At 42.6% G+C, this 18015-nt stretch overlaps 2 protein-coding genes across 2 annotated transcripts in view; both read left to right on the top strand.

Annotated features, from left to right (window-relative positions):
• dgkg (diacylglycerol kinase, gamma) overlaps nt 1-18015 on the top strand; it is a 234602-nt gene that overhangs the window by 71154 nt on the left and 145433 nt on the right. Inside the window, exons 14-18 of the mRNA XM_085374679.1 lie at nt 537-653; nt 1764-1862; nt 4616-4726; nt 4819-4892; nt 8560-8634. Coding sequence (XP_085230805.1) covers nt 537-653; nt 1764-1862; nt 4616-4726; nt 4819-4892; nt 8560-8634 — 476 coding nt within the window. The remainder of the gene's footprint in view (nt 1-536; nt 654-1763; nt 1863-4615; nt 4727-4818; nt 4893-8559; nt 8635-18015) is intronic.
• LOC146615850 (uncharacterized) lies at nt 11525-13381 on the top strand. Its single transcript, XM_085374959.1, has one exon. It carries the CDS (start codon nt 11525-11527, stop codon nt 13379-13381), a length of 1857 nt encoding a protein of 618 aa, XP_085231085.1.

The raw sequence follows: 18015 nt of genomic DNA, 5'->3' as shown, positions 1-18015 counted from the left end.
CAACTCATTTCCTCGTATCTCTACAGCAGAGATGACTAATAGAACAGCAATAAGCACATGAATGGGAAGTATAATTGACTGAAGTGCTTTGAAAAAAAATCTACAGATAGATACTGAATAGCAAACGTGACTATTAGTGGCAACTGTAAAACCGCTGTTATCAGAGCTTTGCTGAGGTAACAAAACAAGTTTGTAATATGTGCAACAAGGTTTCAGCAAAATTCTTGAGGCTAGCAGAGATGCTTTTGCCTTTTAGCTTAGAAAATGTGCCTCATCTGTTAGTGTTCTTACTGTTGCTCTATTCATGCATGTTTTCTCTTTAGATAAGCAGTGCTGGGGAGTACCAGCATTTCATAGCTGCTTTACATTTACTAGATTTTGAAACCAGTTCTGCAATATTTTTAAAAGGTGTTCAGCAATATTTGTGAAATAAAATATGAATGAATTTGAACTAACAGCATGCACCATTGAATACAAAATTGAAAAGCATTAAATACTTGAATAAAAAATGTCCCGTTCTCCTGTTGTTTCTCTAGGCTATGCAGCATGTATGGATGGAGGGTAACTCTCCTACCAAGTGCGACCGCTGTCACAGAAGCATCAAATGTTACCAGGGCCTCACTGGCCTGCACTGCGTCTGGTGTCAGATCACTGTGAGTCGCTGCCTTATATAAACTCAGATGAACGATTAACAGGAAACATTAATCTCTAGAAGTACACAGCAGTGTCAACACTGCCATACAGAGGAAGACAGCAGTAGATATAGACAAAGATGAAGACGAGGGAAAGGCTGCTTAGCTAAAGTGAAAGCAAAGTAAGCTCTAAAGCCTTAAGAACATGGATGACAGTTCCTTAAATAGAAAAAAATCTGAAGAACATAATTCAATTAAAGAAACGTTTGCACAGCCTAAATAGATATTTTAAGCCAGGTTAGATAGTTTTAAGTGTTTGTGTTACTGTTGTCCTCTATTCCCTGTTCCTTTATAAAACAGTTTTTTACTCATTTTTTACGTGTTTGTGCAAATTTATTGTCTGACTTGCAAAAAGCTAGCAAGAGAAAGGTGGTATTTAAGGCTATTTTTACCTTCACTTGGTGTACTTAATAATCAAAATCATATATATTTTATTACCAGATGATAATTATTGATTGATCAGTCACTCTAATAGTGTAACTGGAGATGCATGTGTATACAGGTATCTATATACTGATGGGAGTTTTATCCATAATAACATAAAGCTAAATATTAGTATAGTGTTATTAAAAGCAGTAATTATTTTAGCAGTGAAACTAATTAAAGTATCTGAAGTACAGCTTGTACTGAGTAACCCCATGTACATTACTTCTCTTAGTATATACCTAATCCTTCTGCAAACTACTATCAGACAAACCACAACATAACTGAAACTGTAATGTCTCCATAATGTGATACATGAATACACAGACCTTCATATATATTTTACTTGTCATTGCACTTCAGATCCTCTAGGTGTCAATGCTGACTTTGAATTTTCATGACTATCAAAAACCCACAGCCAAAGCTCTCACAAATCTCTTGTATCAGTATTAAAGACATCTTGCTCAGAAATACAAAGTGATAGCTTATTGATTGGTCCTATATGACCTGTCAAACAGTCAATACAGCCCATTAGTGAGAATGCCCTCAGAAGAATAGCTTTTCGTACTGGTAGTGTTTAACAGACTCAGTCTCACAGATGGATGACGCCCACAGTTCTTATGTTTCTGGCTTTCCTCTCTGTTGTAGCTCCATAATAAGTGTGCATCTAATGTGAAGCCAGAGTGTGATGGAGGAGCCTTGAGGGACCACACTCTGTTGCCCTCGTACATCTGCCCTGTCGTCTTGGTAAGAATGCATTCCTCTGTACGAGAGCGTGCATACAGCAAAAACTCAAATAGTTTTAATTCACCAGTTTAACATTTATTGGACTCTTTAAAAATCAATTTAACAAAAAATATGTGGTCAGAGTTTAGAAGTTTGGAGAAGTTGCTGCAGTTCTGTAGGTAAAAACAGACCTACTCCATAAGGGTGAGATCAAGCATTTCAAGGTTCAAGGTTCTTTATTATTTGTCACATGCATAGTTATACAAGTATAACACACAGTGAAATGTAGCCTGACACGCTCCTCGACATGTGCAAAAATTGGGGGGGGGGGTGTGTAGAGGAAGAACATCATATATATATATATATATATATATATATATATATATATAGTATATACACTGGGTGAATGTGCAGTAGTAGCAGCAAGCAGGTGAATTCTGTACATTAATATGAATAGATATCTGACTATTTTACAGGATAGACAATATAAACATATTTAAAATTAAAGGAATTGAAATGTACATTGTTCCTTGGTTTAGAGTGTCTGGAAGAGTCCTGTCTCAGTCAATTATAGATGATGTGAGAGGGCGGGTGTGTGTGTTTAGGGCACGGATGGCTTGGGGATAGAAGCTCCTCTTGAGTCTCTCTGTCCTTGCCCGGAAGATGCGGATCAACGCATTTGATCAAGCATTTGCGGGTGGCTGTTGCTCAGGAGGTAGGGCAGGTCACTTACTGATCGGAAGGTTTGTGGTTCGATCCTTGGCACCTCCAGTCTGTATGCCAAGTATCCTTGGGCAAGATACTAACCCCAAGTTTCTCTCCGATGCATCCATCGGAGTGTGAATGTCATTAGAAAAGCTCAGTTTAGAGTCAGCACTTGTGAGAATGGGTGTGATTGGGTGTTGTATACAGCACTTTGAGTGCTCCAGGAGAGTAGAAAAGCGCTATATAAGAATCAGTGCATTTGACGTGCAGCTACAGAGTACATTTAAGGAAAACTCTGTGATGCATTCATTTACCTCATTTGGTCAGGTATCAGTTTATCAATTCATAACTTTTAGGTATTTATTTTTCTGTTGATATTGTGTCTCTCGCTCTTAAAGTAAAACTACCTTAAAAATGAGAGATTTACCTTTATGTAATCACCCATTTACAGACATAAACTCTCTCTAAATACAAGTAGTTAGATGTAATGTCACCACAGTGATGTCACCCATTGTGACATTCCCCGTTCTAGTTTTGAAAGGTTACTGCACATCCACTGGTATCCCGACACCAGACAGGAGGCAAGTGTGACAGGAATAATGAGTTAATGCTGATATAATGCACGGCCATTATACATTTGCTATGTATGGCTATGCAACTATTTCATGTTCTGTGTGAAATGACTGAATGTTTCCTAAAAACCTCCCTGTGGAGGTTCTGGAAGGTTAATCAAAGGAAGTCAGTGTTAAACGTGACAAATCGTTATTTATAAAACTTCCTTTTGTCACCGCATGGCCGAGTTACAACCTCCAAACACGTTCGTCTTTTTCACAATCAGCAAATATTATTAAAAGCAGTGATTGTTTTAGTGGTGAAAACAATTATTGGAGTATTTTTATGCTCCTCACTTTTTAATTTCTCACACAAATCCATAAGTGACAAACTGATACATATCAAGCTTGAGTGCCAGAGCACTTTCTGGAATCTGCTGAAGCCACTCTTCCAGTTTCAGGGTTAAAGCTTCTAATGATCACCACATCTATCACATCTGTAAACATCTGCTCCTGTCAGCCACCACTTGTTTGTCCAGCAACTGCTTGTCTGGACCTCAAAGTCCTACAGCACCTTAGCCCTGATGTTCCCAACTACCTTTGGTGGTGTCTCCTATCAGGAGTTGGGGACTTCTAGTCCCCATGTGGCACAGATATTCACGCACACTATCTCAGCCGCTTGGTCGCACCTTTCAGTGTACACTACCCCAGCTTGAATCTTAGGTCCTCGAGAGCATCTGCAGTTTGTGCCCTGACTGTATGATAGACTCCTGCATCTGTGAATCTGGTGCTGAGGGCCAGTTCTTATAAGAACAGGAAAGAACAGAGGCTCTGAATATATTCTGCCATGATCAGAGCCTCTGTTCTTTCCTTTACTTCGGTTCTTTTCGTGCCACTGGTAGAATTTCTTGATGTCAGCTTTTTCCTCTGTCTGTTGATGGTACATCCCATGCAGAGGCTTGGTCTTCCATCATAGTTCTTTCTTCCTTTTCCTTATCACCATCTGTCTTTAGCTGTCTGAGGCACTCTTGGAGCAGCTCATCTTTGGGGGCTATCATCCTGCTGTATTCATAGGTGCTTATTTTTTGCTGCTGAGTTGTAACTGACACTCAATAATCTTCGCCCTCCTACTGTCTGTTGCTCATAGAGCCTCAGGGTGCTGGACTTCAGCTGGAGACCTGTACATTCTGAGGAGTTGTTGCATCTCGACATAAGGAGCATCTGTCTCCTGTGGACAGTTTATTATTCCAGTATGGTATCTGATGACTGTTCGGTGAATGGCATGCCGTAATTGGAATCAGAATCCTGTGCTATTATTCCAAAGACACTAATGTTGCCACTGCGCTATCCAGCTGCTTTTTCATGGACTTGGACATTTAATTTGTATTTTGTTTTTAGTTTTTTTAGAGACAGGTCGTACAGACTAGGTTAGGTACATTTGTCATTTTACAACTAAAATTTAATTTAATTTAATGAATGTGACCTGTACACAGTCAATCACTTCACCTTCATTCTCAGGACCGTCATTCTGGGGTGAAGCGAGGGGAGGGGGAATCACCTCCCAGCACCAGCCCTGATGACACCAATCAAACTTTTAAATTCTCCCCTGGAGATGGACAAGCACTCCAGGTATGCTGGCCGCTCACTCTGCACCTGTCATTTCTGCATGGTGCAAATAAAGCTGGTTAGCAGCTACCTGAATCTGTCCTTCCTCTATCCAGATAACCCCGCTTCCAGGCACTCACCCACTCCTGGTTTTGGTCAATCTCAAGAGTGGAGGGAGACAGGGGGAGCGGTAAGTTACTCTCACCCACAGGTCGACTCTCGCTTACCTCTTCGATTTAATAGACAGAGGTTATAAATCTCATTTGACATTTGAGATAAATAGTTAATATTTCATTAATCAAACATAAATTCATTATCATTATTCTTTTATTAAATGGAGTAAAATCTGAGGTATGTAATAGTCAGTTATTCCATTTAAAAACTAAACACTAAACAGAAATGAATCTGTCCCCTGCTGTGGCAAAGAGGACCCAAATGCAAGACTCGCAGACAAAGCAAAGTAAATTTCAAAAAATTTTAAGCACACAAAGTAACAAACGCAGACACTCTAGGACTGAAGGGAGACTGAAGCAGAAATCAAGAAATCAATCAAAATGATGAGACAGGTGGAAGTAAAACTGAAGGAAAAGCTCAAAAGACGGCAGAGGCATAAACAGGCATATACATGAATTCAATTATATTAATGCAACAAACATGCTCAGTAATTGCCAAACACATAAATGCCAACACTCGAGGAAGCTGGAGGTTAAAATTCCCGAGGAAATGCTTTAACAATGATCTGTATAAATAAAATGAGACGAGTGAAAAGTTACTTCATTAACACCAGTTTTCTTTGTTTTTCTTTAAACTAAGTTTATGACATACCTCTAAAGAAAACATCTGGCCCACGAGTTATCAGCTATAGTGACTAACTTGGCTTTCCTATAACACACAAGCACCCACTACAGCAAGTGTAGAACTTACCCACAGTGCATTTACTGCTCATAGCTTAGAGGGCTCTGTTAAATCAACCCCATCATTGAACAAGACAAAAGTGTACCACACCTGGTGCATGGACGTTTGTTACCTAAGCACCTCCCACTAATAATCCTGCTATTCTCAGGTCTATTCTCACTGTTCTTCTAGCAACCTGGGAATTCCATTATATTACAGGAGCTATACTGAACTGAGACACAAAGAAGTAAATACAAAACAATGCACAAAATGTAAATCATCAACGTGTAGTGGATAATTTCTAATAGGACAGTAATTTTAGGTTCTTATCCATACACTTCTGGTTGGGAGGTTTATTCTGCTGTCATATGTTATATTATAGTGTTTCATGTTCGCATTAAACATGTCCAGAGTTTCACATAATGAAAGAATAAGGGGACAGTTGTCTCAAAGAAGCTAAAACAGCTTGTTTCAGACACTACATGAATCATGGGGTCTCCCCCTAAAACTTTGATGTTTTATGATGTTTCTATTACAACATGATGACGTCCGGCTGTTAAGGCATAATTGTGATGTTGTAGGGTGTTAGACTGAGAAAATAAATAATGTGATTTACAACTCTGTCCTTATGATATATTATTTGATATAGTTTCTTGGAATCTTTCTTTCAAGGTGAACCAACCCAAATTCTCATGTCCCTAAAGGCCTAATGTATTGTTTCGAAGTTTGAAGACGATCAACCTTGACTGACCTTGGCCCCATTTTCACCTAGATATGATTAGCTTGAGGTGTTTTTGGTAACTACTGCCAGGCAAAGTTTGAAAATTATATTTTGAAAACTGTGGACAGCAGGCTGCTATCAAACAGACAGAACCTTCGGGGGAGAAAAGGAACTACTCTAGCATTATCTAATCTGGAAAAGATGACAAGAAGAAGGACAGGAAGGACCCCTTTATTTGCATACTAAATACAACATGGATCTGGTGGCCTCATATGCATGGACAAATTAGTTACACTCAAAGACTCCCGAGTTGAAATCCATAGAATGATTCCTCAAGAGCAAAATGGTAAAAAAAAAAAAAAAAAAAAAGAACTTCTAGGAGGAAAAAAGGCTTTTTAAAACTTTACTTTGGGGCAAAGTCAGCTAACCTCTTCAGCATTCCTCTTTTTTTTTCTTTCAATTGGAACTGGCCGAGATAAGCCCCAGCCTACAGTGACCCTGAATTAGATAAGCAGTTAAGACGAATGTGATTTGACAGGTGATTCTATACATCCTTTCTATGTCCCACATCCAATGAAATGAAAGCTAATTTACATTAGCAGGATGCTGAGACTAAAATCAGCTTTGATTCAAGCTTTTTTGGAGCCATTATGAGAAAATGACAGTATTTTTACTTATGCCAAAGAGGGCGCCAACATTTCTTCACCTCCCTGCCAACGCTCTGAATGCTGTCATTTAAAGAGGAAGAGATACAAGCTTTAAATTCATGTCTCCATTGTCTCATTGTACCCCACCTAACTCACAAAAGCCTGTGGCTCTCCCCCAGTTTGATACATTACCATAGCAACGCACTCTTTTGTTACAATTAGAAAGGAAATTATTATCTATTAATAGAACAAATAAACAGTTTAAGCAGGAAACCAGAGACAGAGGCTGCTATTTATGTCTGAGTTCAGTTTCATCTTTATTATGAGTGATGACTGCAAGCGCTGCACGAGTTGTAAAAGCTTCTCTTCTACCCAGAGACGTGTCAACAGATAGGATAGAGAGCTTAGGCACTTATTCACTAGCTGATATAAATATACTGGTACACTCAGTAGAAGGATATTAGAAGCCTGTAAAACTGGTTTTACGGCACACATGAACATGTTGGCGAAGGCTTTAATGAACACTTTACGTAATATCCACGAGGTTGCATGAAGCTGCCTTGTCAATGAGCAGCTCACTGAAAACGCTTGTGAACACAAAAAGATGACTGTCCAAATGAAGGGCATGCAAAAAAAACCCTGTACCTTTCCTGCAGAACATGGGACACCGATTCAGAGCAATCAGATGTGTGTGGAGGTTGCAGAAGTCATATAACATTCTAAGTTAAATACATGTTGTCATGACTTTTATATCACCTCGATTGTATACCATTACATAAAAGTGAAAACTTGAGATCTTCATATCATACACATTTGTTGACAAACGAATGATGTGCATGCATTTTGTAACTCTAAAAACCTATGAAAGATTCTTATGAAAAACAGTAAATATATATATAGATATATATGAATGCAGCTGTCCCAGCAGAGTTATACTCGACTAAGCTACACTAAGGCAAAAAGTTTACACTCATTAGGGAAACGTGGTGATTTTGTGGCAACATCATGCAGTTCATTTACATTTTTATTTATTTAGAACAACCACAGTGAGTGAGCACATGGCAACAGTGGGAAGGAATAACATTATTTTAAATAAGAAGACCATAGAAGACCACCTACAACAAACATGACAAAATACAAACTACAGGAAAGACGAGACAGACGTTAATGACATGTAGCAGTGCATATAAACACATGGGGAATGAGAAGACGAAAGCCAGTAAAAAAAATCTTAAGACCAATGGCCCGATTGGTTTCACACGCCAGACCATGTGTGCAATTTCTAAATGTGGTAATCGGGCTTATGGGCCTGATCATTGATGGTTTTCAATTAATTCGTAGGGCATGAGAATTTATGAAAGAACCAAGCTGATAAAATGTCTTTAGGTAGTCTTTGTGTTTGTTTTGCTGTTCAAAATCTGGTATCCCTGACAGATTGCATCCACGAATTTATAGACCAATGCAGCAGCACGTGGCACACCGCAGACCTGCAAAATTCTTGTATTTCATAATCTGTGTAATTTGAGCACTCATATAAGCCTGGTGTGTAATTACCATATTAACACTATAAACTGTCCTCCTTCTTTCCTCTTCAGGGTACTTAGGAAGTTCAGGTACCTGCTAAACCCGAGGCAGGTGTACAGTCTGGATCAAGGAGGGCCGATGGTAGGGTAAGTCTGCTGTGTTCATCTCTCTTTCCTTTGCAGTGGTAGTGGCTAGGTGAAGTTGCAGTAAATTGTGAACCCTTAATGACTTAAAAAATGAGCTGACTCAAGTTCTAAGATAAAGACTACCCAATTAAATAAAACAAAGACACTACGTGGGATGTTAATTTATTGAGGAGAAGTATGCTGTATTACATGTGTGTGAGGGAAAAACCATGTGAACCTTTGGGTGACCCCTTTTCTATTGAGATTCTTTTCATAGATAGACATTTTCCTCTGGTACAATTTGGAATTAATTGTTCTGCACATGATGACAAGCTGTCCTGGCACAGGTGGCAGCAAACACAAACCATGATGCTACCACCACCGTGTTTCACAGATGGAATAAGGTGCTGATACTGGATTACAGTTTTTTTTTCTTGTCCCAAACAGAATATCATTCATTTTAACCAGAAAGTTTTTTGTTTTTGTTTTATTCATGAATTTCGTAGTTTCCTGGGGCTATACTATTTGGAATTAACATGTTCCCCTTGTGCTTTGTGTGGATTTTGTGCATGACAAGCAAGTCAGCTTAATTGGGGATTCTAAGCTATGTGAGAATGTGAGGCTGTCTGTCTCACAGTGTTAGCCCTGTGATGGGCTCTCAACATTATGCCCCATGTCAGAAAGGATATGCTTTAGTGCCTAAAACCAGCACCAGCCCATTAGAGCATACCAACAAAAGAGAAACAATTAAACTCCTATTTTTTCAGCCGATATGATAGTTTGAACTAAAGCTAGTAGTATCCTCTGTTTTTGGGCTGAGTCAGGAGTTTATATTTCAGGATAAAAAGAGCATCATGAATATGAAATAGAAACATAAATTGTTCAGTCAGAGCGCTGTGCTGGGAGACCACCTCCTCCTGTCATGTTAGACTAACCTGCTGGAGGTCAGTGAAGGGGAATGGGGACACTGCGTGTTATGACCCAGGGTCATTATTTGCGGTACGGTGTTGTTATTGTTTGTATTTGTATTCAGTGTTGCTTGTTTCCCGGTGGAGGCCACCCATTGGTGGAGGAAGGAAAGAGGCCAGCTACAAAAGGGGTTGGACTGGGTCGGCGAGCAGACTTCCTGGTTTCCCGTGAGCTGTGTGTCTGGGGACCGTCGTGGTGTGTGACTGCACGGGGCTGCAATATTAATGCTGAAAAAGGGGTTGTACCTGGGCTTGGTAGCTGTAGGGGTGGGAAGCCGTTTTCTTTTATTCCCCTCTTTTCTCCTGTTTCGGGTAGGGAGACAGGTTAGAGAATTGTATTTTGTTTTGGGATCGTGGGAGGTAAGTTAGCTCTGTTTTTCTTTCTAGTGTGTTTTGTTTGTTGTTTTGGCATCGCCCACCCTGAAGCTCGCTACCTGTTCAGTAAATAAATTAACCAACTCTCGTCATTCTGCCGTGGTGTGATTTTTTTTTGTCGTTATTATGTATCGGGTTTATCTTTTTGTTGTGTTACACCCCGGCTTCGGGCCGGTGTGTAACATAAATGGGGGCTCGTCCGTTTGAGGGGTTTCGGGGTCGTTTGTGTGTAGTGGGGTTCGTGTGGGTGTGTGGGTTTTTTTTTTTTGTGTTTTTGGGGGTTGTTTGTGTGGGTGGCCGCGGATGGAGTTTGATGTGGATAAGTTTGCCGAGGCGCCTTCCTTGCAGCAGTTGAGTCGGTGTCGGTGAGGGAGGATTTGCTGCTTATTGCGGGCCGTTTTGATGTGCGGGCGCCGGCGGGGGTGAAAAAGGATGATTTGCGACAGCTTGTCATGGTGGCTTTGAGCGAGCGGGGTTTGCTGTCGAGCGTGCCGCTTGTTGGTGGGACGGGCGGGGCGGCTATGGAGCCGTTGGCTCCGTTGTCTGTTCCTCCTGTGGCCGCCCCCTCTGTGGCTCCTCCTGCTCCGGTGGTGGGGTCGTCGGCGGAGGAGCTCCAGTTGTTGCTCCGCATTAAGGAGGTGGAGTTGAGTAGTCACCGGTTGGAGGTAGAAGCGATGCATTTGAGGGTGAGGGCGTTGGAGTTGGAGCGCGGACCTCCACCGCGTGCCCCTGACTCTACGCCGCCCACGCCTGCGCCCTCTGTGCTCCCTGCGCCGCCGGCGCCTGGTCCCGCCCCGGCTCTCCGTCAGGATTTTGATGTTGGGAGGCACATTAAATTGGTGCCGCCCTTTTGTGAATCAGAGGTGGAGTCGTTTTTTCCTGCTTTTGAGCGTGTGGCTGCCGCGTTAAAGTGGCCGGAGGAGGTCTGGGTTTTGCTGTTGCAGTGTCGGCTGGTGGGTAGGGCTCAGGAGGTGTGGGCTAGCCTGTCAGCATCTGAGAGCTTAGATTATGGTGTGGTTAAGGCTGCCGTATTGCGTGCTTTTGAGTTGGTGCCTGAAGCGTACCGTCAGAAGTTTCGGCAGTGTGTGAGGGGGGGGGATCAGACTTATGTGGAGTTTGCGCGCGAGAAGGGTTTGCTCTTTGATCGGTGGTGCCAGGCTAGTGAGGTTAAGGAGTTTGCACAGTTGAAGGAGTTGATGTTATTGGAGGATTTCAAGGGGTGTCTGCCGGAGCGGGTGGTTGTTTATTTGAACGAGCAGAAGGTCGTTTCCCTCGCGAAAGCGGCGGTTCTGGCAGATGAGTTTGCTTTGACGCACAAGAGGGGTTTTTCCCCTCCGTTACGTCGGGGTTCTAGAGTTTTGCCGGAGGTGGGGGGGGGGGGGGGGCGTTCTCCCCCGCTCTCGCGGCGTAGCCCTACGGTGGCCGCTGGGGACCGCCGATGTTTTTTTTGTCATGAGCTCGGTCATCTCGTTGCTTCTTGTCCCGTGCTGAGGGCGAGGGAGGGGGCGCGGGCCGACATTTCGGGGGGGGCCGTGCAGTGTTGCTCCGCGGTAACCCGCCCTAGCTTAATGCCGGTTGGCGTCGTTCCGCGGGGGATAGATGAGGTGTTTCGACCGTTTGTTTCGACGGGGTTTTTATCGTTGTCTGGTGATGCGGGGGACCGGGTTCCGATCACCATCTTGAGGGATACAGGGGCGAAGCATTCGGTGGCGCGGCATGGAGTCGTGCCTTTCTCTCAGCAGTCGTACTGTGGTTCTGATTTGCTGGTGTGGGGTATCCAGGTGAGTCTTTTACGCATGCCTCTCCATACGGTTACTTTGACCTCGTCCTTCGTATCGGGCGCTGTGCGGGTGGGGGTTCGAGATCAGCTGCCAATTGAAGGCATTGATCTTGTTTTGGGAAATGACTTGGCCGGGGGAAAAGTGTTTCCGGCTATGCCGGAAGTTATTGAGTGTCCTACTTCGGATCGGTTATGCCAATTCCCGTCGGAGCTGGGTGACCCCACAGTTTATCCGGCATGTGTGGTTACTCGTGCTCAAGCTCGTCGCTTGGGTGGTGAGGTGGACATATCCGAAATGTTTCCGGACGGCTCTGAGCCGCATGATAGTTCTGTTCCGGGGGTAGATGGTGGGACGGCGAAGGTTTTTAGTATGGTGTCGGAGAAGGAGGCAGCAGGTATCCGCAGGTTTGTGTGTGGTCAACTCCGTGACGAGGCAGACCTGAGCACGCTGACCTTGGGAATTTTAAAAAAGAGATATCAGACACACAACAAATGTGACTCATTAAGGTCAGAAGTAAAAACTTTCATGAAACAGGTGGTGCAAGAGGAACTGATGAAAATGCAGGATAATGATGAAAGTGAAAGTGACTCAGAGACTAAGAAGCTCCAGAACAAAAGGAAAAGAGAAAATGGAAATGACGAGGTCATGAGTGAGAGTGAAGATGAATCCTGGGCAAAGAAATCACAAAATAATCATTCAAGCTCATCATCAGAATCTGAGGTTCAAGAGGACAACAAAACAGAAAGTAAAGAAAGCAGCAATGATGAAGAAAATGCCAAATCTCAAGCTGATGGTGAAGAGCCAGAGGTGAAAAAATCACAACAAAAGAGAAATGAAAATCGTCAAATTGACAGTGACGAGTCTTCTGATGAGGAACTCAGTGAGGAAAGCAACTGCAGTGACAGTCCAAAGAAAACGGTGAGAATGAACGTCGAGACAGTAACCAGCAGTAAAGATGAAGGAAGGAGAACACCACTGAGTGATGCAGGAAACGAATCAGATGGAGACTGCAAGTCAGAAACGAGTGACAAAATTAGGAGCGACGAGTCTTCTGACAGTGAAAAAGAAGATACAAAAGTGGAAGAGAAAACCAGTGACCCAGACTCAGTTTCATCACTACCTTCTTTGGAAGATGAAAAAGAAAATAAGACTGATAAAATAAATGATAAAAAGATGAAGAAGAGTGTGAAGAAAGATGAGAGCACCAGAAAACCAAAGTCTGATGACAAATCGGTGGCGAGGCTTGAACGTTATATTGCCCTCTGCGGCGTGAGGAGAAATTACAAGAAGCTGCTGGAGGACTGCCGCTCCCAGGTGGCTGTTCTGAAGAAGGAGCTTGAAGAGCTTGGTGTACATGGTCAGCCAACTATTCAGAAATGGAAAAAGGTCAGAATGAAGAGAGAGCAAGCTCAAGAACTGGCTGCTCTTGATGTCAACAACATCATTACCACACAAGGTCGACCTACACGCAGGGGTGCCTCAGCAAGTCAGAAACAACAGGACTGTCCGTCCTCTGAATATCAGCGCACTCTAAACTCGGAATCAGACAGTGATCAGGAAAACAATACCCACAGAGGTCGCAGGAAAATGTCCGAATGGGCCAACCTGCAGGGGATCATCAGTGATGACACAGACAGTGACTGATGTGTCTGGTTTCCCCCTAGGAAGTGTTCGATTTGTTTGTTTGTTTTAATGTTTTTGATACTAGGTCTAGCATCTCTCTAATGAGATGCTTGATTTTAGGTGGGGGGGTGTTATGACCCAGGGTCATTATTTGCGGTACGGTGTTGTTATTGTTTGTATTTGTATTCAGTGTTGCTTGTTTCCAGGTGGAGGCCACCCATTGGTGGAGGAAGGAAAGAGGCCAGCTACAAAAGGGGTTGGACTGGGTCGGCGAGCAGACTTCCTGGTTTCCCGTGAGCTGTGTGTCTGGGGACCGTCGTGGTGTGTGACTGCACGGGGCTGCAATATTAATGCTGAAAAAGGGGTTGTACCTGGGCTTGGTAGCTGTAGGGGTGGGAAGCCGTTTTCTTTTATTCCCCTCTTTTCTCCTGTTTCGGGTAGGGAGACAGGTTAGAGAATTGTATTTTGTTTTGGGATCGTGGGAGGTAAGTTAGCTCTGTTTTTCTTTCTAGTGTGTTTTGTTTGTTGTTTTGGCATCGCCCACCCTGAAGCTCGCTACCTGTTCAGTAAATAAATTAACCAACTCTCGTCATTCTGCCGTGGTGTGATTTTTTTTTTTTGTCGTTATTATGTATCGGGTTTATCTTTTTGTTGTGTTACACCCCGGCTTCGGGCCGGGGTGTAACACTGCGTTACTGCCGCGCTGTGCATTTGACCTCTTGACACTCACATGCGTTCCTGCATACATCAGAGCTGAGCACAACATGTACTTTGAAATGAATTCTGTTGGGCCCCCTTGTTCATTGGAAGAAGAAAAAAAATGCCCTTATACAGCAGCACAAGGGCCATGAATGCTTTACCTTGAAGGTGAAGTGACTTCACCATCCTTTCACATCCATTTGTATGAGGCTCTCTGCTCCCTTTTCTGTTACTGTCTCTGCCTCTCTCTCAGTCACGACAAGCAAAGTTGCTGCCCTCGAGAGCCCATTGTAAGAAAAGAGACCCGATGACGCACACGGGTCTTTGGGGAGAATGCTGTAGATGGTACACGCTGCATCAAACACAGACACTGTGATACACTGATGTGATGCTGGACTCTAGAAAAGATATCAAAACGCTGATCTTGTTTTGTAGTATCTGTACTGTCAGTATACACTGTAGCTTACAGTTTAGTACTGCAACGTTCTGAACTAATCAGAGATTTTATTGAATAAAAGTATCTTCAAATGGTTGATTCAAAGGCATTACATCAGTTTTGTTTGCCACTGCATTTTCCAAATAAGATATGGACAAGACATATAATTGCTACACATGACACAAACAAAAAAAGAAAGCCCCAGTGTCTGTCTGCACAGCCATGGCAATGCTGGGGGGGGGGGGGTTTCATGTTTTTTTGAAGGAAAAAAAGGAAGTGACCATATTTGGAAATAACTGGGCTGCTAGGTTATTAGCCAATGCTAGCAAAGCTAGTTGGTAAGGTGCATCCACAAACTCTGAAGGTACAGCACACAGAGTAGCGGTTTTCGATACGGGCGACACGGGCAGTTGCCCGGGGCGGCATAGTGGTGGGGGGCGGCATCACGTGCATCAGCAAAAAGAAAAAAAAAAAAAAATTGCTCGTACTCATGCTGCCCCGACACCAGCCAGCACATATTGGGAACAGCATAGGCACCGATCGGCTTTCTATCGCCCATTTGCTGGGCGTAAGGGCGCCCTTCGTTTGTGAGGTGCGCCTGCTGCTTGTTGCACAGGGAGGAGAGGGCGGGGCGGGGGGATTCTCTGATTGGCTGGAGCTCGCAAAATAAAATAAAATAAAAACAAAACAACAAACACAAAAACACCAGACGTTATGATACAGACTTATAATTTGCACCGGTGTTTTTTCGAAATTCTATACGCGAAAAGTGAGCGCGAGAGCCCTCGGTGCGCCTGCTTGCTGCCAAAGTCAAAGTAAACTTTATTGTCATCTCCGCTACATACAGTCCAGTATATAGAGAGACGAGACGACGAGGCTCCAGTTACAGCAGTGCAAGAAAACAAACAATAAATATAAGAACAGTAAGAAAATAAACATACACTTTAGGACTCGGGGTAAAGGGATCAATAACAATTTGAAATTTGAAATTTACAGTTTGATGATTTAAAGTCTCACACACAAGCCGTCGAAAGGGGAGGGGGGCCGGCTGCTTCCAAATAGAGCACATTTCATTCACAGTGTTGTAAATCCAAGCCCATTATGTGTTCATGATTTGAATCCTGGGTTGTGCAAAATCCCAGAAATGCACCTTTGACAAAGTGAATCTGTGAACTGAGGTGTAGGTGTGTTAGATCATGTTGTGGTGATCCTCGAGTTGGGGGACTTATGTTCATACTGAAGTGCAAAATTAAAACCGATGGAAGATGGTCAAGAAAAGTTCAAAGCCATCAGGTGCTCAGTTTAGAAAAATTATAAAAGAAGAGGAGGAGAAACGAGCAAAAGATACAGGTAAGCAGATGTCATTGGATAATGGCAGGTCATCCTGAAACAATCAGAATCAGAATACTTTATTTATCCCTAAGGAAATTATGTGGGTTACAGTTGCTCTAAGAAGAAATGTTAAAAATAGTAACAGTAACAGACTAAACTCCAAACAATACATTATGCTACAGATTTTAATATTAATATGTGTCCTGTTCTCATTGTATGACGTACTATGATGGCCATTTGCATACTATGCATACTCTCTCTCTCTTCATATGTGTGTGTGTGTGTGTGTGTGTGTGTGTGTGTGTGTGTGTGTGTGTGTGTGTGTGTGTGTTTCCCTTGTAAAATTCAGTATGGCTCCAACAACAGTTTTATGTTAATGTACAATCCTTAATATGTTTTATGTGTGTGTGTGTGGCCTCTGTAAAATTTGGTGTTTTAACTTTGGAGCCAGCCTCAAGTGGCCATTAAAGGAACTGCAGGTTTTGCGGGTGGCTTAATTTTTCAGCCCCTGAGGTTTTTTTTTCTTCAGGATAATCCTTTATTAACTTGGTCTGTTGTCTGGGTCACACAAGAGGACATCATATTTAGAAGACTGTACCATAAAATTGCTCCCAAAAGCACCAACTAAACATGGTTAAGAGCACCAGTTCAGCGTCTCAAATTGGTGGTGAAGAGACAAATATCTGCTGCTTCTGCTGCTGCCCGTGTCAGCAGAATTAATAATATTTAAACAGGCGCCTTGTCAAATGTTCCAACATAGCTATGGAGAGTGAAATTAGCTATATGTATAAATTATCTGTATTTCTTTTTACCAGACTGTAAACATGCCTTTATGTTGTTAAATTTAGCCTTTTAACAGCAGTGTATTTTATACTGTATATAAAAGATGGATTTGGCATCACATTATCCATTGTTTTAGACTCATTTTGAAGCCTAAGCATCAGTGTTTTGGCCACCAGCATGTTGGTTATAGGGAGCCTGAAGTGACCATATTCAGACTAAAGGGTTGATTACTAACTAATCAGTGGTCGCATGCTTAGCAAGCTGCATTCATAAACTGTATAAGTATTAAGCACAGACACACATGGCAATAGACATTTTGCCCTTTCAGGGCCCCTGTATTGAGTTTCTATCTGCAAACTGACTTGGGCTTGCTCAAAGAAAACCTGCTGGGCCCAGTCTAAACTGGAAATGGTCTGGGCCCTGTACGGTTCCTTCCACTGATATTATGATATATTATAATATTTGTGGCTAAGAACATTGCCTTGTAAGTTCCACTTACAGTAATTATGTAACTTTTAATAACAAACTCCTCTGCCTGCTCAACTCAGCCTCAGTCCTTTTTCCTCAGTGCAGGGATCTGTCTTAAATGAGGTCATATGACTGTCCTGTGCAGCGGGAGATCTGTGCCGATGCTGCTAAAAGGGTGAAAGAGGCCCTACATTGAAAATAAACACACAGGGTCTGTTGTCACATAGAGGGTTAACTCACTGCCAGCTGAACTCCACAACTGTTACCATGGGCTCCTTAGCAACACTCACAGCAGGCATTGAAATGAGGGGGTAGATTTCTCTGAGTGATGTGTTTAGGGAACGCGATTAGCTTGCTGTACTTACATTTCATGTCATTGCACATAATATGTCAACCTCCATGTATTATTTGTTGATGCACCAGCTTCCTTTAAGACATCATGCATAAATCAAACGGAAGATTTTAAATAGGTTTTGGTTAGATGTGAATGCATATTGGTGTTGTTTCTCTATATAGCCCTTAGGGGGTGCTGTTTGCCTTGTGGCTTCTGTGCCTTGTTATAAGGTCTAGAAATAAACATACCACCTACTTTGATTCTGGGGAGGCAGTAACATAAGGGTAAGGCAGGCAGGTTGGTTGTTTCAGGTACCAGAGAGGCATGAAATCTAATCCAGAAGGAACAGCTGGATTATAGATCCATTAGTAGGAAGAGTTGCCAGGTGCCAAAACACAACAGGGCACAACAGCTTATATATTCCGAGGTTCTCTCTATGTTATTGGCTGTTGGTACCCCTGTTGTGTTGGCAGGCTCCTTCCATTCTTGAGAATGCAGGAGCTTTTTCATTTTCCACATAGACCAAAAGTCAAAACCAATTTCCCTAGCCTCTCATTGGGATTCAGCCCCAAACCTGTTTGTTTCTACTGAAATAATGAAATA

The sequence above is a fragment of the Diplotaxodon limnothrissa genome, linkage group LG16, assembly GCF_057381915.1.
Source record: "Diplotaxodon limnothrissa isolate DT_005_m linkage group LG16, D_limnothrissa_male_GT1.1, whole genome shotgun sequence".
NCBI lineage: Eukaryota > Metazoa > Chordata > Actinopteri > Cichliformes > Cichlidae > Diplotaxodon > Diplotaxodon limnothrissa.
Note: the sequence above shows the minus strand (reverse complement) of the source record. Positions and strands in the feature narration are given on the sequence as shown.